Raw genomic sequence first — 21,459 nt, 5'->3', positions numbered from 1 at the left:
ACTGTGCTGAACAGAATGAATATTCTTGTTTTGTGTCTTTCTTGTAACTTTAGGTTTTGCCTAGAGGGATTCTCTGTTTGATCTAATTACCCTGTAAGGTATTTACCATCCTGATTTACAGAGGTGATTCTTTTTGGCTTTTCTTATATTAAAATTCTTCTTGTAAGAAATTGAATGTTTTTTCATTGTTCTTAAGATCCAAGGGTTTGAGTCTGTGGTCCCCTATGGCAAATTGGTGAGGATTTTTATCAGCCTTCCCCAGGCATGGGGGTGGCAAGGTTTTGGTGAGGATTTTGGGGGAAAGACATTTCCAAACAACGCTTTCCTCAAAAATAAACCCAGCCGTTTGGTGGTGGCAGTGGAAGTTCAAGGGCAAAGGGTAAATAGTTTGTATCTTGGGGAAGTTTTAACCTAAGCTGGTAAAAGTAAGCTTAGGAGGTTTTCATGCAGGTCCCCACATCTGTACCCTAGAGTTCAGAGTGGGGAAGGAACCTTGACACAACTATCAATGAACACATTGGAGGAAGGGGCAATTGACACAAGCACAGCAGCTGATTGGGTGAAAGGTGCCAATAGGGCTTGTAAACCCATTGTGACAGTATACACTATTATAGTCATCACTTTTACAAAACCATGACAAAATTTGTACAAAGTATGCCTTGTGAGGTATCATTTGAAAACTCATAATCTTCTGATATTTTTAGTCCTGGTAAAATATGTGTATCAGCATTGTATGTAAATTTATAAGTTTCTGCTCTATAACATTGCGTTAAACATGTTCCAGAGTTGGAAAGGTAGGCCCAGACGAGTTTTTCAGAGACAAAGTCCTCACTGGCACACCCACGTAGGTGTTCAAGAGCTATCACCTGCTTAAGCACCATTCTCTAGCAACGGTAAGGTGTAAAACAAGAAATTTGTATTTCATCACAGGATGATTAGACACCTCATGTCCACAACGGACTGCATTTCACCATGGCTTAGCAGGATCGTTCTAACACAAGAAAGTGAATTATAAGAGGGAGGAACTTAACTTCTCCTCTTGCCATCCTCTCTCTTCATAACATCAATGACTCTCAAAGAACTGAGTGGTCCCAAGCTGAAAGGAGACCCAGTTTGTGAAATGTACGACAGCCTATGGTAACGCAAAACCTTTGCTTTAAGTTCACTTAGCTTGTTAAGTTAGGCATTAGCTTGCATATTACTTTTATTTTATTTATAACCAATCCTGACTTTTTTGCTTCATCTTGTATCACTTAAAATCTACCTTTCTGCATTTATCTATTGCTTATCTTAACCACTATGTTTTGAATTGAAGTGTGTGAGAAACTCCATTTGGGATAACAAGGCGGTGCATATATCATTTTCCTTTGAAGAAATGGACTTTCTATTAGCTTGCATTGTTCAGTAGTGTGCTGGATAGTACAAGACACATATTGTCTGGGGAAACAAGACTTGGACTAAGGATTTGCGGGTGTTGTAATTCTTGAGCGACTGGTCAGAGTGCTCATATATTACCTGGGAGTGAATTTGCATGCTGAAGTCTGTATGATTAGGCCAGGGGTGGATGTTATAACAGCAAAACAGTGTAAAGGCACCTCAAGTTACGGAGTTAAGGGAACACTGCAGTTCAACAATCCAGACTGTACCTTGGGTAATGCCACATGGAAAATTTCTTTCACCAACTGATTAGCAGAAAATGTCCAGATTGTTTTCTGTAGTACTTTGGACAAGGGCAGGACAACACTTGAAATGGTTTCCATGACAGCTATGAAATTGATCATGGCATAGAACAACATTTGTGCTTTTAGTATAGCCTCCTTTAGTGGCATGCTTTGTATTTCCTCTATGTCATCAATAGCTGAAAATAGTTCCACAAATACACCCAGCCAATCATGGCACTCCATCCACCAGGTTTCACACATAGGCCTGAGTCTGGATTGCACCAGAGCTGGAGTTACCTTTTTGATTATCTTGAATAAAAGGCATCCCAGGCTAGAGAACTGAGGGAACACACACCTGTTCAACAGTCCAGATTGTACCCTGGGCAATGTCACAAACCACTGCCAGTTCTTCTAGGTGTTCTAGTGCTACAACTCAGGACAAACAAGGAAGAAAACAATGTTTGCATAGACCCTTTACCCATTCTTGGATAAATTCAACATGGATACCTCTGCAAGGTGAAGAGAGAAGCCAGTGGGGGAGATACTGATTCACAGGTGAAGCTAGCTAGTTCATGCCAAACCAGAGTCTGCCTCTAGTGGCTCCAAGAAAATAGAGCTTCTTCCTAAGAACCTACCTCTCCTCACACACACTGTCTCATCTTTCTTCTCCTCTGGGTTAGGATCAGTGTAGAAAGCAATCTCGCTACCCTCTCAAATTCCTTCAGCCCACGCAGCCATTATGGACATATAATCATATAGATTCTCCTGTTGTGTTAGCTAGAAGCAGGATCTTGGAGGAGAGGGTCAAAAGTGCTATGCTAAATGTTCCCAAGGGCCATTAAACTGTTCCAGCATTCACAAATAAGCCTCCCTCCTGTTCTTCAAAGTGTTTCTTCTTGCCCTGACATTAACAAAGTACTCATCGACTAGATTGTCTCAAGCAGGTGGAGGAGAGTTTCTGTGCAAGGAACATTTGAAAGTTAAAACATTAAAAACAAATGCTGTGGTGTGGCTAATACACAACACCAAGAAAGACTTCTGACTGAAAGAAGCCTCATTTATGTACAGTGTACGTATACCCATCCTTAAAAATAAAATGGGAAATACAAATGTGCATTAAATCACTTTATTTTGTAGATTCTTGAAACAAATTTGCCTTTGAATTGTACTCCTCCCTTTAGTTCTTTTGTACCTTTCCTTTCATTGCCCATCTGCAACTTTGTTTTTTTGATTTTGCTTTAGTTACTGATGAGATTAAGATGTTGATAGCTGCGCCAACCTTCCTGCTCTCTAGAGCTTTGACTTACAGAGTTAGATGTACAGATAGATAACTTTTGGACTCGGTAATTACTGAAGTTTACTTTCACTTACTTAGGTCAGTTTCTGGGTTTTCTGAAAATTGTTACTTCTATTGTTAAAAATGCAATCTTTTTACTATGGATTTAACCAAATATGACCCCATTTCTAACCTTCATTTTATTTCAAGTTGACTGAATATGTGATTGGGTGCAGCTTCTGGAACATACTTAACAATTATTGTTTTTTTCAGTTTCAGGTCAGTTTCTAAACCACCTCAGCATAACTCACCTGCTCTGTTAGAACTTACTGTGACCTTTGGTTATCTACTGATATGGGGCATTGCGCCTTTCGTTGCTGTTTGATATTAATTTGTATTTTACAGTGAACACCATGAATTTCTGACAGCTCCCTTTCTATAGAACTAATACATAAACATTATACTGACTTCTCTATCTGCTTTAAACTGTTTTCCCTTAAATGCCCCATTAATACTCCTCATTTATTGTTTCTGTAGGTAATATATTGGTCTCATGGTTTTCAGTATCACACACGTTGGCACTATTTAGGTGATATTATTTTTAATTGTGGTGATGCAATAGTTTCCCCAGAACTTGCATCACCAGAATAATTAAAATCAACTGCCAACCAAACAGGCTGCTTATATTCAGGTAACATTTATACAAGTTAAAATAGGCTTTAAAAGGGAATAATCCTCCCCGAAGTACCTGTTCCATCAGAGTCTCTTCAAAATATCTACCAGAGGGTCCACTACAACAACCCTTCCTTAACTTTTCACGTTTTCTTTTATACGTCTCTTAGACATAAACCTTAATTTTTAAGAGTGTTAGTGAAGAACTCAGTAAATATCTAACAGACAAGCAAGTACACCTCTGAATGAAAAGAAGGTGTCAATATTAATATATTTGTTGCAGTAACCCCTGGATAGATTATTAAATTGAAGATATATATTTTCTAATTTTAGTTTTATTTATATAAACTTTCAAATAAAATAATTTATATGCTAGTGTTTTTTTTCAGTTTCAGAAACCCACTGCTGAAATTCTACTGTGTGAGCAAATTTAGCTCTGCCATTTCTGTGTCTGAATGCTTAACTTTGCAACCTTCCAGATTTTTAACATACTATTTTTAATTTAATGTGTCTTTATACTTGTAAATTAGAAGTATCCGAAATTAGATGTTTTGCAATCTCTATTTTCAGCTATTTCTGGGAGACACATTTTCTATTAATTCGCCGGCCCTTCCTGCGTTGACAGCTGTTCAGATTTAAATGACAGTATTCAGATTCCCAGTCTTCAAGGCTACACTCTTAGATTTCTTCAGAGTTTCCCTCTCTTTCACAGTTTGGGAGGGAATATAAGGAAATTACTCAGGCACAATCTAGATTAATATCACAGGTACAAGGAAGTACAATATATATCTCTTCCTAGCTATTTTTAACATTTTGAATTTCTTCTGAATTTAATATCAATATGATTTTTAGTTTGGAAATATTTTACTTTATAAATTATCTAAATGTACAAAATGTATCAATTGATTAGATTGCAGAATATTCTATTTATATGTTTTATTTCAAGTGATTTCTTGATTCTCTTTTTCCTGAATTCTCCTGTTCTAGTGTTCATTCATCTCCAATACTTTTTTCCATACGTGCTTCTCTCCCTTCTCTGTTCCCCTTTTAGGATTACAACTAATAAAATAAACAATATTCTCACTTGGGAAGTCAACAAGACATTCCGAATCAAAGGCGGCCCATTCCTGTGCCAATGACAAAAACCTATATTTTAATCCTGCCTTCAGTATTATGGTACTTTATTATAGCAGGCAGGTTCCTGACTCAACAGACTTTCTCAACAGTGCTTTATCTTTGTTATACAATATTTGTAAATTTAGACTACGGATTACATCTTAGAAGAGAAAAAAATTTAAATGTTCTAAATTTTTATCTTAAAATGTTTTAAACTTAGAAAGACTGGATAAAAATATTTTCGAATGTGCTTTTTAGGGTTCTATATGGTATAAAATCTTTCTTAGTCTCCCTCATGCTGTTCAAATAGATTAGATTTGTTTTACATTTTTTTCATACATTTTCTCAGGCCTCTCTTTTTTTTTGGTCATCTCTTTCCCTTCCACGTTGTCCATCCCTATCCCTCCCCTCTCTCCTACCCCCAATAAGATTTTAGCCAACTTCACTTTAAATGCTGCTCTACTCTACCTCACCCACCTGTGGTGCTAGTTATATTAATAGTGATTGCAAACAATATATGCTAGGAAAGGCCTGAAGATTGAGCAGGGGAAATTACATCACACAGTGGCCAGCATATCATTTTTATGCTTGCAAAGAGGATTTACTATTTAACGGACTGGTCTGCAAAGACATGTTTAACTTTATACACCATGACTAGTCCCACTAAAATCAATAAGATTATTTGTGCTTAAGGATGCACCCAACATCTAGCAATACATGAAGAATCACAAACTAAATGTAACAATCAAAATGCTGTTCATATACGGTAGAGGTGTAATGTGAGATAAAATGGGGAAGACGTACTCTTAAAACATAGTTACTGTTCATAAAATAATGGAAAGGCTGAATGTCATCTTCTATTGATAAATATTTCCTATAGAAAAATCTTATGAACTTTTAGTAGTTTGTATTGATATGAACACTTACCTTTTAAGATTTATCTTTTGCTATAAAGTTCCCCAGATACAGTGTTACTTTTAAGTCTCATGTACTGTCCACTTTGAAACATTTAATCATTAAAAACTATTTACAGTTTTTAGATTTAGTATGGACAATAACTGTTTCAAAATCTTCAGACAGTGGTGCTTAACCAATCTCCTGAGGAATCCAAATGATGTACAGTTGCTAGCATGCAGGTTTAATACCTTTTAAAAGTTTTCTTGGTAGCAAGTGTCTACGGTATCCTATTTTGTTTTTTAACCTAGTGGATTTACTGAATACTAACAACAACAAAAGTTCAGTTTTCTAACAGATTTCTGAACTGTTTCCAAATGCATCTTCAAAAACAAAGTCCCATGCAAAAGTAAACTTCTTTGCAATAGTAGTATAAATATAATCTAGAGGCTATAGAGAGAATCTCTGCTTTTTTGGGGATAAGCTCAGTGAACAAGAAGGTTAAACTGAAATGTTTCAAAGTGTGCCCTCATTAATGGTAAATTGGGATCATAATTTGAAAGTGAGGTAGTCAATGCCTAAAATGTGAAGAGCCAAAGAAATCTTAATGAACACCCAATGATAAATCACATTTTACCATGATAATTTTGTGTGTTGACTCAATTGGGTCTAAAACAATAACATCAATTGTTCATGAACTTTTGTTCTTAATGTATATTCACAATTTAGAATAAGAAATAATACTTCAGTTAGTAAAAGATTTCAGATCTTTTATCTTCCACTTTAAGTAATATTAGCATTTGACTTCATTAGGCAAAGAGTTAATCAAATCTTTTAATTATTTAACTTTCATTTTAAGTGTGACAGAAAACGCATAAATTATCTTTCTAATATAAACACATATTAATATGTTTTGACAATAAAAAATATAAAAGTGAAACCCCACTGTCATCTCTTATCAACACCACCACAATACACAAAAACACTGTCTTGAAACAACTTGAGAACAAGAGGGCAAAATTCTTCAGAAGCAAGGAAAAAGATAGTGCTTTTAAATAAACAAAACCTCTCAGCCAATGTTCTAAAACTACTCTAGGATTCATTGTAATCTTTAGAAACCATAATCAGAGAAGTCCTACCAAGTACCGTGCCATTAGTTTTATTTTTACTATAGAAGTATTTCATGAAAATATGCAACCATATCACTCGCACTGCCTCCAACCAATATTAAGACTCACCATCCCTCAAAACACTTCAGATTTACAAGAGGGTGTAGACCATGAGTCCAATGATTTAACCAGCATCTTTGCTTTAATTCTATTGCCCAGAATTATAACAGCCTTAGTAACTGAGAATATACATGCACTGCAAACCAAAAAGTATAATGATTCAAACACTTTAAGCAGAAACCCTGTATTAAAGGTAGATAATATTATTAGTCCCCATTTTACAGATGCAACAAAATAAGTTACAAAGATTTTGAGATAAGTGTCAAAAAGGCAGTCTAGGGGAGAGTTGGGAATAGAATCCAAATTATCAGAATTCTGGTTTTCTGCTTTAGCCACAAGACTATTGCCCTACCTCAGAATAGTCAAAGCCCAAATCAGGTATCCTTTTGTTTTCCTCCCCACACATATTCCTTTTCTTGAAATAAACAAATAATGATTAACTTTGCTATTTAATACATATGAATGTCCTGGTTGTTGTTGTGTATATTACTGTGGAATAATAAACCTGGACAAGAGTTAAAAGGACTGACTTACTACTTTTTGGGTTTGGTTTTTGTGTGTGTAGTGCTTACGTTGAGAAACAATCAAGTCAGGTTTTTTTTTCCTCAAGAAAGCCCTCTCGCTTACTAGAGATTTTGAGATGCCCACAATCCAAAGCCATTTATTCACCATCAAATTAATTTCTGTCTTTGATATCTGCAACCAGTGTATTGCAATCTTACTCAGCATGACACATCCTGTCAGGCATTTACCTTCACATATACTTGAATCTTGACGTTATTTTCTTATTGATTAATAATCTGGTATTTCGACATTTAGTAATGATCACCTACTTTTCTCATGAATATTTTATAACAGTGATCTCCAAACTTATGTTGTGCCCCCTCTTACTCCTGTCCTCACTGCACCCCCACCCCACCCTGGGGAGCCACAGTTGGGAGCAGGGGCTGGGGCCACAGTAGGTGCCACAGCTGCAGCTGTGGGAACGGCCTGGAATGGGGCCATGATTGGGGCCATGGACCAAGGCTAAGCCCGGAGCCGGACTTGGGCTCAGAGCCAAGGCTGGGATCATGGCTGGGAGCAGTACCACAGTTGGGGTTGGGGCCAGCAGCCATATGCAGAGCTATGGCCAGGCCAGGGCCCCGCTGCGGGTGGGGCTGGGGCTGGGGCCAGGGCCACGGCCAGGAGCAGAGTCCTGGCCCGGAGCCAGAGCCGCAGCTGGGCGTGGGGCCAGAGCAGAGCTGGCAGCAGAGTGGAGCTGGGTAGCTCCCTCCCCACCCCTCCGTAGGAGCTAGCCGAGTCCCCACTGAGCCCCCCCCCCCCAATGTTCCTCTGTGTCCCACTAGGGGGGCACACCCCACAGTTTGGAGATCACTGTTTTATAAGGATACAGAAATATATTTATTTTAATAGATTACAAATATAAAGTCTAATGCTACACAACCCTATGCCAGGTGTCCATTTAGCCACATGATTTTCTAGGCCCATATTCTGAACTTTTTTTAAAAAATATTAAAAAACTCCACTAAAAAATGCAGCAATGGCCTGATCTATCCAAAAGGTGAACTGAATGCAAGTCACATAAAAGTACTTGATGTAAATGTCAGTGTTAATTCTTTATGCTTCAGGGTTGAGGGCTGAGGAAGGGAATGCCTGCACAAATGTTCAGAGGATTTAACCACCAAATTCAGCAAATTTAGAACCTCAAAAAAAGATACTGTGAGTACAGTGTACAGATGCAGACAGGTTGGCAAGTACATTGAGGCCAGCCATGTCTGAAGGGGTCTGAGGTGCAGCCTGGTGGGTTGAACTACATATGTGCACAAGGTCATGTGCCTTAGGAGCCATATTCAGTTTCAGGTTGCTGTGAATGGATGAATCTTGAGGTCTATCATGAGAGATTGAATAGATTGGAATTCTGACTCTGGGAGAAATGCTCTGTCTTGGGTAGCGTTCAACAGAGCCCTGTAAACTCTAGCATCTGCACCAGGCAAAGGGTAGACTTGTCTGCATCGATCAGTTGTCCTAAGGCCTTAAGGTTAACTGACTAAGATGAACATTAGATATAACTTGAGCTCTGACTAGCCAGTCATCCAGGAAAGGGTAGACATGCACTCCTAATCTCCAGAAACCATCATGGGAGGTAAAAGGGAACTGAGGGGACTCAGGGTGCGTGGGGCCCTTTAAACTGATGCCAGTGTAGCATGGAAGCAGAGGGTGTTCAATTGCCCCCATGGGCATGCGCACACCAAGAGTGGAATGCACATGTGCAATCACTCAAGGAAGAATGCTACATCTCATAGGTACAATATAAGCTCAAAAATCAGCATACATAATATTTTTTTAAAATATCTATACCCGTTTATAGAGATATTTGTATACATCTATTGAAAAATAAATCCATATATATTTGGACTATATTTTATTAAACCAAACTAAAACAAGTCTTAAATGTGTTTCTGAGCATAGCTTGTATAGTACAGGTTCCCACCTGGGTTGTTTTTAACAGAAATGTCATTTATTTTCTTTTTCATTTTTTTGCCTTTTTGTTGGAAATCCTAATTTCATAGGATCCACCCTTACGGGAACAAAGGGCATTTTCATAGAATCATAGAAGATTAGGGTTGGAAGAGACCTCAGGGTCATCTAGTCCAACCCCTGCTCAAAGCAGGACCAACCACAACTAAATCATCCCAGCCAGGCTTTGTCAAGCCGAGCCTTAAAACCTCTAAGGATGGAGATTCCATCACCTCCCTAAGGTAACCCATGCCAGTGCTTCACCACCCTCCTAGTGAAATAGTTTTTCCTAATATCCAACCTAGACCTCCCCCACTGCAACTTGAGACCATTGCTCTATGTTCTGTCATCTGCCACCACTGAGAACAGCCGAACTTCATCATCTTTGGAAACCCCTTCCAGTAGTTGAAGGCTTCTATCAAATCCCCCCTCACTCTTCTTTTCTGCAGACTAAATAAGCTCAGTTCTCTCAGCCTCTCCTCATAAAGTCATGTGCCCCATCCCCCTGATCATTTTTGTTGCCCTCTGATGGACTCTCTCCAATTTGCCCAATTTCTGTAGTGTGGGGCCCAAAACTGGACGCAATACTCCAGATGTGGCCTCACCAGTGTCGAATAGAGGGGAATAATCACTTCCCTCCATCTGCTTGCAATGCAGCCCAAAATGCCGTTAGCCTTCTTGGCAACAAGGGCACACTGCTGACTCATATCCAGCTTCTCATCCACTGTAATCCCCAGGTCCTTTTCTGAAGAACTGCTGCTTAAGCAGTTGGTCCCCAGCCTGTAGTGGTGCATGGGATTCTTCCAACCTAAGTGCAGGACTCTGCACTTGTCCTTGTTGAACCTCATCAGATTTATTTTGGCCCAATCCTCTAATTTGTCTAGGGCCCTCTGTATCCTATCCCTACACTCCACTGTATCTACCTCTCCTTCCAGTTTAGTGTCATCTGCAAACTTGCTGAGGATGCAATCCATCCCATCACCCAGATCATTAACGAAGATGTTGAACAAAATCTGGCCCAGGACCGACCACTGGGGCACTCCACTTGATACCGGCTGCCAACTAGACATCAGGCCGTTGATCACTACCAGTTGAGTCCGACGATCTAGCCAGATTTCTATCTAGTTATAGTCCATTCATCCAATCCATACTTCTTTAACTTGCTGGCAAGAATACTGTGGGAGACCATCTCAAAAGCTTCCCTAAAGTCAAGGTATCCACCACTTTCCCCATATCCATAGAGCCAGTTATCTCATCATAGAAGGCAATCATTGGTCAGGCATGACTTGCCCTTGGTAAATTCAGGTTGACTGTTCCTGATCACCTTCCTCTCCTCCAAGTGCTTCAAAATGGATTCCTTGAGAACCTGCAGAATGATTTTTCCAGGGACTGAAGTGAGGCTGTAGTTTCCTGGATTCTCCTTCTTCCCTTTTTTAAAGATGGGCACTACATAGTCTCTACATGGACTCGGAATAGAATGTTCCTAAACTTTTTAGAACTTCACTGACAGCTGAAGTACTTTGCAAGTCACTAAATTAGTACAAAGAACCATATCACCAAAAATAAAAATTAAACATGTATCTCACTAAAAAATTTTAATTCTACAGAATTTATTAGAGTGGATAACAATTTTTTGTACTTACCCATGGAGAGCAATTATTGCTTGTTGTCTATCAAACTGAGCTAGAGTTTAAGATGTGCCATGTGTGATTACATTCTAATCAAACCCTGGGAAGTACATCATGGGGCAACTCTTTAAATGGCAGAAGATGCCAGTAGGCTGTTCATATTGTTAGTGTAAGAATTTAAATTTCTTGTACAAATGCTTCTCTGGCAATTTCTGAAAAAACCCAATATGGAAAAACAACAGCCTTTAAGTCCATGTTAGTTCAAATAACTGGGGCATAAAGGACAATCTAGGAATTATTAGCTGATCTACAGCTGTAGATGCAATTCCCTTACCTGTATCTGAGGTACCCATATGTAAAAGTATAGAACATTTGGAATCCAACCTCATGCTCTACCTGATTAACTGATTTTAACTGCGGAAAAGAGAACAGTATATACCAGTGACCTGAAACATTTCACATATTGCTCCATGACCTTTTATCTTTTTCCTATATACTTGAGGTTTGAGCCTATGGAAACATACTCCCATGCATATGCCTGTTTCTGCACACAGCTTTGAAAGTGTACCTTAACGGGTATATTTTCAAAGCTATAGAGGGGGACTTATTTGAACAACTTTGATATGTTTTGTGAATTGGGAAGCTAAATCCCTGGTCACAACTCAAAGTTTACCCCAAATGTTTTTAATTTCATATTTACATTTACATCAATCATTTTACCTTCTCTGCTTTTGTCACATATCAGTGTTTCCTATATATTCTTCACAACCAAAAATATTTTTTCTAGCTGAAATTTTATCAGACTATAAATAATATTGTTTCTTTAGACTGTAAAGAATACAGTATTTCCCTCCCCTGAACTCCAGCAATGGGTAGGAACTGCCTACCCAACTAGATTACACAGGGTTTGTTTGTTTTTTTTAAATAATTTAACTAGTTCAATAAGGGCGGTGATTTTTTTTAAGTAATTAGTTAACCCCTAGTGTGGATGAAGTTATATCAGTATAAATGTGTCTTATACCAGTATAGCCTATTCTTGGAAATTTACTTTTAAAATTAAAATATTACAAATATAATTAAAATATAATAAAAACAGTATAATTGCATCCATGCTAGGGGCTTTTAGCACTTTAAATAAACCAGTTTCAAACAAATACAGTTAAAGTGGTACAAAAACTGTGTAGACTCACCTTGAGAATAATAAAACTAGACTGCATTAATATAAAGAAACGACTCCCTCATCCAAGTACATAGGATCAATAATCTCAGATGAACCGTATTAACACATACTAAAGGTCCACTAAGTGGCTGCTTCCCACCAATATCTTCAATGATCAATTGTTGGAAAAATCTCAACCGGCACCAAGATAAAAAGAGAAGAAACTCAATGAAGGTATCACTGATAGCTGATATGTGCTTAAGACAAATAAATAATGTGTTATTTACTGGCCTAATGGCAGAAAGACATCCGGCTATTGATTTGCAACTTGTAGGGCGAGGTCTTTCATTAGGGGATATTACTTTTACCTGGATTAATAAAAATAAAAACAAAACAAAATATAGTCCTGTGAGAGAGGACCACCAGTTTGGGGCCTTCCGGAACTGGCTAAGGATATGTATGCCTACACATAAACTATAAACTATTGCTATTAATCTGTACACTGACTGTTTCTGCAGCAGGCATCCAAGAAACACATATCAATGGGGCTTTCAAATTTTCCTCTAATTAGTTCTAATTAGTTTCCTCTAATTAGTTCAACTGCCAGATTCCTTACCTTTCACATTATGAGGGAAGAAAAAAATATTTTCTGTTGATTATAGCCTTAAAATATGTTTTGGCCATCTAAAGTACATTTTTTAAAAACTTCTCTGCTGGACTTTCTCAGTTGAGCTCTGTGGTCCATTTGGCTTTCTTCGTTGTCCTATTACACAACCAACTCCTGAGCCAGCCCAACAGTACAAGAAACCGCCTCCCCAATGTCAAAATATTCTTATTCTTTCAACATCTCTTGTTTACATCAGGTTTGCAGCAACATTTTATTAATGCTCCCTTTTAAGAAGCTACTGAAATCTTTGTAAGATTTTGCAGAACAATATAACGTACTTTTATTGATTAAGGTAGTTCAATACAATGAGTCAAATATTAAAACAAATAGATGTTGAAACTAATAGATTAGTAGAATTTTATATTACATAGCACAGTGACTAATGCATATCACAATTTCCATTGACTACACAGGACTGTAACTTTCACACTTTCAGACAAGATTAAAAAACAATTCCCAAAAAAGAATAATGCTGCCATTAACTGACAGCTTCATTAAGAATCTTTAATAATAAATTGCAGTAAAAAAATTTAAAAGAGAACAGTGCTAAATCCCTTATTGTCCCCACCACAATATAAAAATAACTAATGTTGTAAATTTATGAGCCAATAAGTTGAAAAAAAAAATGACTCCATTTAGCTGCAGTGTGAAAACATTATCAGCAAAAGTAATAATGCAGAAAAGCCACAACTCTGACTTAATTCTTTTACAAGAAGAGAGATTTCACCTACACTCTGATAAGTTGTACGTGGCATTGCTACATGGATATTAAATGAAACTGAAAGGCAGTGCCTGATTCCTCATTATTCAGGAGTCCAAACAGAATACACCCTACCTGAGTTATCTCAGTGGGAGGAATCTTGTATGACTGCAGCTTCTGCTTCAGTAGCTCAGGATCACTGTGGCGGAATGGGCACCCTGATGGGGAAAGAAAACAAGCACACAAACAAGGCTACTTACCCAAGAGTTAGCACAATAATACACTCGAGAGACTGACTAAGCTGTTCTTAATTGTCTAACAGCTTATTAATAAAGAAGTTAATTGTCCATGTGTGCAATTGTTTTACTCTTTTTCTAAAAGATTACTTTGCTGTATAGTTATCAGGGCATTACAGGCTCAAGAGTTACATAAAGCACAGCAACATAAGCAGGCCAAGTTTCACATTCATTGAGTGGAAAACAGTTTTAATTAGGTTCCTTATTATTAACAGGCACAAACAGTCACAAAACAGTTATCACATTGTTACATTTAAAGTAATCTCAAATACAAAAAGTAACATTAGGCTGTGATGGACACACACAACAGAGAGGAAAACTAACATAAAAGGGGACTTGATCCTTAAAAGGTACAATAGTATTTATTCCATAGTGAAAATATCTTTAAGAATCCCATCACTGAAAACAAACAAAAGAAATTCTTCTTGTACACAAAGTCAAATGAGTGACTTATTACTAGTAAGTACAGGTTGTGTGTGTAAAGCATCTAAGGGTGTGTCTACACTGCAGCGAGGAACAAGCCTCACAGCTTGTGCTAGTGGGGATCCCACTAGTGCACTAAAAATAGTTGTGTGAACACTGCAACACTTGGGAAAGGCTCAGGCTAGCCACTCAAACTTGGACCTATGGGATAGAATAGGCTTGAGCTTGGTTGGCTATTAGAGGCCTCTACCAGTGCAGCAACATATCCACAGTGCCATTTTAGCTTACTACCAGGAGCCCCACTAGCACAATCTGTCTAACCAGGCTGGGAGGCTTACTTCCAACTGCAGTGTAGACATATCCTAAGAGATTGAAGAGCACAAGTCCTATTGAATTAATGTCTTTAATTCCTTAGGAACTTTTGAAAGTATCCCCCGTAATGCAGCGCACTACACACACACACACACACGCTATCACATAACAGCTCAGTGGATGAAGCGTCCAAGACACCACTTATCTGCTATAATCTTTTCAAAATAAGTTACGATCAAGGGGTGAATAAAAGGTCTACTCTAGGAACAGAAGGTCCTCCAGAAAATTTCATGCAAGGAGAAGTGTAACATTTATGAAACTTAATGAAGAGAGAGTTTTATGTATCATCCTATACCCAGGACTGGTCAGATTTAGAGAAATATGTAAAGTCGAGATGTTAAATTTCTTAACTAATCTTAGTTTATTAAACAGACTGACCATGAGATTCAAAGTTGAACACTACTGCTGAAGGATTAGCCTATTAAAAACTAAATGGATGAAATATTACTGGAGTATGTTAGCCAATTTTAAAGTAGAGCTGTAAGAAACTTCAGTGCCTGGCTTCTAAGACACTTACAAAGTGAAGTAGGAAAAGAATAGCGAAGAGCTTAGTAGAGAGAGCATATTGAAGTACAGCTGAATGAATTTCTTTTGCCTGATCTAATAAGTCAGAAGATCTAATAAGTCATACACCAGAAGAGTAAGAGCACTACCTTGTCAGCAACGATTGGCATAAGCTACTAACTACTGCCAGTAATACAACCATTCAATCAGTTCTCTTCCAGAGCTTCTAGGCTCCATGCACTGTGAACATGTCAGTTACAAATACTCACCATGATAATCCCCTTGACTTGGTGGATTGGACAGGATAATCTTCATGCAGCTGAATGGTGTATAATCAGTCCTCTTGCCTTCTTTTCCATAGTTATGGCGGATGCTGTAGGCATACCCTTTGTCAAACTGAATGGTAAAAATATTTAAATGAAGATTATTTGCATGTGAACTGTTCATTGTGTCAGTGATTCCAGCTACTCTACAGAATGAAATATGGACTATGAAAATACCTGTCAAAACATTAAAATGGAAAAAGCTGAAACCAAGCTATTGCTTTTGAGAGAGAGAGAGAGAGAGAGAGAGAGAGAGAGAGATTAAACTGCATTATGACCTAAAAAGGTAAAGATTTTATTTAAATTGGAGGTTTCAGAGTAGCAGCCGTGTTAGTCTGTATTCGCAAAAAGAAAAGGAGTACTTGTGGCACCTTAGAGACTAACAAATTTATTAGAGCATAAGCTTTCGTGAGCTACAGCTCACTTCATCGGATGCATTGGTGGAAAAAGCAGAGGAGAGATTTATATACACACACAGAGAACATGAAACAATGGGTTTATCATACACACTGTAAGGAGAGTGATCACTTAAGATGAGCCATCACCAGCAGCAGGGGGGGGAAGGAGGAAAACCTTCATGGTGACAAGCAGGTAGGCTAATTCCAGCAGTTAACAAGAATATCAGAGGAACAGTGGGGGGTGGGGTGGGAGGGAGAAATACCATGGGGAAATAGTTTTACTTTGTGTAATGACTCATCCATTCCCAGTCTCTATTCAAGCCTAAGTTAATTGTATCCAGTTTGCAAATTAATTCCAATTCAGCAGTCTCTCGTTGGAGTCTGTTTTTGAAGCTTTTTTGTTGAAGTATAGCCACTCTTAGGTCTGTGATCGAGTGACCGAGAGATTGAAGTGTTCTCCAACTGGTTTTTGAATGTTATAATTCTTGACGTCTGATTTGTGTCCATTCATTCTTTTACGTAGAGACTGTCCAGTTTGGCCAATGTACATGGCAGAGGGGCATTGCTGGCACATGATGGCATATATCACATTGGTAGATGCACAGGTGAACGAGCCTCTGATGGTGTGGCTGATGTGATTAGGCCCTATGATGGTATCCCCTGAATAGATATGTGGACAGAGTTGGCAACGGGCTTTGTTGCAAGGATAGGTTCCTGGGTTAGTGGTTCTGTTGTGTGGTGTGTGGTTGCTGGTGAGTATTTGCTTCAGATTGGGGGCTGTCTGTAAGCAAGGACTGGTCTGTCTCCCAAGATCTGAGAGAGCGATGGCTCGTCCTTCAGGATAGGTTGTAGATCCTTGATGATGCGTTGGAGGGGTTTTAGTTGGGGGCTGAAGGTGATGGCTAGTGGCGTTCTGTTGTTTTCTTTGTTGGGCCTGTCCTGTAGTGACTTCTGGGTACTCTTCTGGCTCTGTCAATCTGTTTCTTCACTTCAGCAGGTGGGTACTGTAGTTGTAGGAATGCATGATAGAGATCTCTATCATGCATTCCTACAACTACAGTACCCACCTGCTGAAGTGAAGAAACAGATTGACAGAGCCAGAAGAGTACCAGAAGTCACCTACTACAGGACAGGCCCAACAAAGAAAACAACAGAACGCCACTAGCCATCACCTTCAGCCCCCAACTAAAACCCCTCCAACGCATCATCAAGGATCTACAACCTATCCTGAAGGACGAGCCATCGCTCTCTCAGATCTTGGGAGACAGACCAGTCCTTGCTTACAGACAGCCCCCCAATCTGAAGCAAATACTCACCAGCAACCACACACCACACAACAGACCACTAACCCAGGAACCTATCCTTGCAACAAAGCCCGTTGCCAACTCTGTCCACATATCTATTCAGGGGATACCATCATAGGGCCTAATCACATCAGCCACACCATCAGAGGCTCGTTCACCTGTGCATCTACCAATGTGATATATGCCATCATGTGCCAGCAATGCCCCTCTGCCATGTACATTGGCCAAACTGGACAGTCTCTACGTAAAAGAATGAATGGACACAAATCAGACGTCAAGAATTATAACATTCAAAAACCAGTTGGAGAACACTTCAATCTCTCTGGTCACTCGATCACAGACCTAAGAGTGGCTATACTTCAACAAAAAAGCTTCAAAAACAGACTCCAACGAGAGACTGCTGAATTGGAATTAATTTGCAAACTGGATACAATTAACTTAGGCTTGAATAGAGACTGGGAATGGATGAGTCATTACACAAAGTAAAACTATTTCCCCATGGTATTTCTCCCTCCCACCCCACCCCCCACTGTTCCTCTGATATTCTTGTTAACTGCTGGAATTAGCCTACCTGCTTGTCACCATGAAAGGTTTTCCTCCTTCCCCCCCTGCTGCTGGTGATGGCTCATCTTAAGTGATCACTCTCCTTACAGTGTGTATGATAAACCCATTGTTTCATGTTCTCTGTGTGTGTGTATATAATCTCTCCTCTGCTTTTTCCACCAAATGCATCCGATGAAGTGAGCTGTAGCTCACGAAAGCTTATGCTCTAATAAATTTGTTAGTCTCTAAGGTGCCACAAGTACTCCTTTTCTTTTTATTTAAATTGGAGTAATGGTATTTTACAAAAATGAGGACTTCAAACTTTTGAACACTATGACAGAAGGCTGCGTAACTGATCCATGGGGTCGAGGTGATGTCTACACTGCAATTAAGTACCCACAGCTGGCCTATGTCAGCAGACTCGGGCTCGGGCTGTACAATTGTGGTACAGATGTTCAGGCTTGGGCTGGAGCCCAGGTTCTGGGACCCTACCCACTTGGAGGATCCCAGAGCTCAGGTTCCAGCCTGAGCTCAAACATCTACACTGCAATTTTGCAGCCCTGGAGCCTCAGCCCAAGTCAGCTGACCCAGGACAACCATGGGTGTTTAACTGTTGTGTAGACATACCCCGAGTAAGCCCATGGGGATTTAAACACTGCCTTGTTAAGACTGCAGGGCTCTAGCCCTTGGAACTTTGATCAGCCCAGCTGTTTGAAGTCTCTAAGTGGTTAATCACTCTGCAGTGATTAACTGCAGGGAAGACTTGGTATAAAAGTCACCTAGTGGGTAAACTCAAGATCTGCAGACAGAGGTAGCTAGGAGAGGAGTTTTGGAGAGAGTTAGAGGGAGAGTATGAAAGGGTTCCATTTCAGATTCAGCACTACATGTGATATCAAGATGACCAGCAGATGTGCCATATTCTCTTTCCTGCATGAAGACAGAAGAAATTTGCTATGCATGAAGTGCAAATTAGTGGCTGTGCTAGAAGAAAATATTCTTGAATTGAAAAAGGTAAAGTGAGACGTTACTAAGAATCAGAGAAGCTGAGCTGTTCCTAGACAACTAGATTCTGGAAACACCAGTACCCTGGTTCAAGGAAGAATGGAGCAGGCCACAAAGGAATTGAAGAGTGAGGAAGTCAGAGAGGAGGCCTGGCAGTTTGTAACCACTAGAGCAGGGGTGGCCAACCTGAGCCTGAGAAGGAGTGAGAATTTACCAATGTACATTGCCAAAGAGACACAGTAATACGTCAGCAGCCCCCTATCAGCTGCCCCTCCCCGGATCCCAGTGCCTCCCACCCACTGGCAGCCCCACCAACCAGCACCTCCCACTCCCTCCCCATAGCTCCAGATCAGCTGTTTTGTGGCGTGAAGAGGCTCTGGTGGAAGGGGGAGGAGCAAGTGCACTGCAGGCTCAGGGGAGGGGCAGGAAGGAGTGGAGTGGGGGCAGGGCCTGTGCAGAGCCAGGGGTTGAGCAGTGATCCCCCTCAGCACATGGGAAAGTTGGCACCTGTAGCTCCAGCCCCAGAGTCAGTGCCTATCCAAGGAGCCACATATTAACTTCTGAAGAGTTGCATGTGGCTCCGGAGCCACAGGTTGGCTACCCCTGCACTAGAGGCAAGAGATTGTGCATTCTGCATGGTGGAGAAGAGCAGGATAAGCATTGTTGGCACCAGAAAGAAGAAAGCAGAAGGAATTCCACACAGCTGGAAATTTCAAATAGATACCAAATCCTCAACATGGAAGCTATGGAAGACATGTCTAAAGATCCAGAAGGCCCAAGGGAATAGAGAGATTCATGGGATGCATGTGGATGGCACCTTGGCCCAAGCTGTAAAACAAAAACAAAAACAGAAGAAAGATGATCCTTATTGGAGATTCAATATTCAGAACATTGAAAGAACACTTCTACAAGGAACAGACAGACAATAAGAAAGCATGCTACCTTTCTGGAACCAAGACACAAGATGTTATTCTAAAATTGGACAGGCTTCTGAAGTCTATGGGCAAGGATCATCCACTGCTGATGGCTCATATCAGCACTAATGACACTTCATTGTGAGATATCTCACAGATAACAGATGACTTCAGGGAACTCAGAAGCATACCGAAGAATAATAATATCCAAGCAATCCTCTCTGAGATCCTTCCTGTCCCATGTGCAAAAGAAGGCAGAAGATTCTGGAAGAGAATCGTTGGCTAGGTAAGTTGTATAGGATGGAGGGCTTTGATTTTGTGGAATATCAGTCTACCTTCCATGAGGAGAGGAGGCTATATAGTTTGGATGCCCTCCACTTCAGTAGGAGGAGGACCAATCTCCTTAGGAACAGGCTGCCTAGAATAGTCAGGAGGGGCTTAAACTAATAACAAAAGGAAGGGTAAAAGAGGGAAGATGTGAGCACTCGGCAAAAAAATCAAGATGTTGAGAACAAAATTAATCAAGAAACCAAAGGATATAAAGAAGAGAAATTCCAGGATTGCCTATACACTAATACTAGTAGCATGGGTAACAAACAAGATAGACTGGAATTGCTCATTTTTTAGCATAAATTTGACCTAGCTGGTTTACTGAAACCTGGAATGCTAAAATAAATGATTACAACATTTTTAGGAAGGATCAAGAGGGCAAAAGGAGAGCAGAAATGGCATTACCTGTTTCCTAGTCACTGATAATGCAGAAGTTAATGACCTCGAACGCTTATGGATCAATGTACTAATAGATAAAGCATAAGATTAGGATACTCATTGGTGTCTGCTACAGACCACGAAATCACACCAGGATGACTGGTTTCTTACACATCAATATATAATGTGTAGGGAAAAAACCCTGCATAATCATGGAGCACTTCAATTTGAGTGACATATGCTGGAAACCTTAGGCTTCCATTATTAAAACATCCTTGGAATTTCTAAACATTAGATGAGAATTTCCTAACTCAAAAAGTCTTGCAACCAACATGGGTGAATTCTATATTACACTTTGTCCTAACAGATAAATAGAAAGTGATCGCAGAAGTAAAATTTAATGGTAGCGTAGTTACAAGTCTTCAGGACATGACCACATTTACAATGTGCAAGCAGAATAAAGTCCAGACTAGTATATATGCTTGGTGCTTTAATTGGGCCAATGTCACAAAGCTGAAAACAATTATGAGCCATATCTACTGGGAGGATCAATTTAATCAGAAAAATGTGAATGATAAGAATTCTTCACTAGATGCCCCAAAAAAGACATAAATCCCACAATTGAGGAAGAATGCTGGGTCAGAGGGGAAGTGAAGGCAGCTGTAAAAATAAAAATAGAAAAACTAATATATAGCAAATGGAAGAAAGGAGAGGCTGATAAGGAATACTGATCAGAAGTTAGGGATTGTAGAAAATTAATAAGAGAAACCAAGGGACACAAGGAAAAATCTATGGCCAGCAGAATTAAGGACAACAAAAAGGAATTTTTTAAATACATTAGGAACAAAAAGAATTCTGACATAGAATTGGTCCATTGGTAGATAGATATGGTAGAATTATAACAAAGCAGAAAAGGTAGAAGTGTTCAATAAATATATCTGTTCTGTATTTGGGGAAAAGCAGACAATGCAATCTCATCAAATGGTAATGAGTCTGAAAAACGTTTTGGAGGTTGTGGTGAATAATTAGCTGAACATGACCTCCCAGTGTAACATTCTGGCCAAAAGAGCTAACGCGATCCTGTGATGCATGAACAAGGGAATCTCAAATAGAAGAGGTTATTTTACCTCTGTATTTGGCACTGGTGGAATAC

The 21,459-nt window shown here is 39.4% G+C and overlaps 1 protein-coding gene across 10 annotated transcripts in view; it reads right to left on the bottom strand.

Moving 5' to 3' along the window:
- PRIM2 (DNA primase subunit 2) overlaps positions 1-21,459 on the bottom strand; it is a 295,884-nt gene that overhangs the window by 32,258 nt on the left and 242,167 nt on the right. For 9 of the 10 annotated variants that reach the window (XM_043510408.1, XM_038397754.2, XM_038397755.2 and 6 more), the window contains 2 exons: positions 15,384-15,510; positions 13,655-13,737 (listed from right to left, as the gene is read on the bottom strand). The exons of the other annotated variant lie outside the window; for it this stretch is intronic. In XM_043510408.1, the coding sequence (XP_043366343.1) occupies positions 13,655-13,737; positions 15,384-15,510 (210 nt within the window). The remainder of the gene's footprint in view (positions 1-13,654; positions 13,738-15,383; positions 15,511-21,459) is intronic. 10 annotated transcript variants of the gene reach the window in all.

This window comes from Dermochelys coriacea, chromosome 3 (assembly GCF_009764565.3).
Source record: "Dermochelys coriacea isolate rDerCor1 chromosome 3, rDerCor1.pri.v4, whole genome shotgun sequence".
Classification (NCBI taxonomy): Eukaryota; Metazoa; Chordata; order Testudines; family Dermochelyidae; genus Dermochelys; species Dermochelys coriacea.
This window is presented reverse-complemented; position numbering and strand designations above follow the sequence as displayed.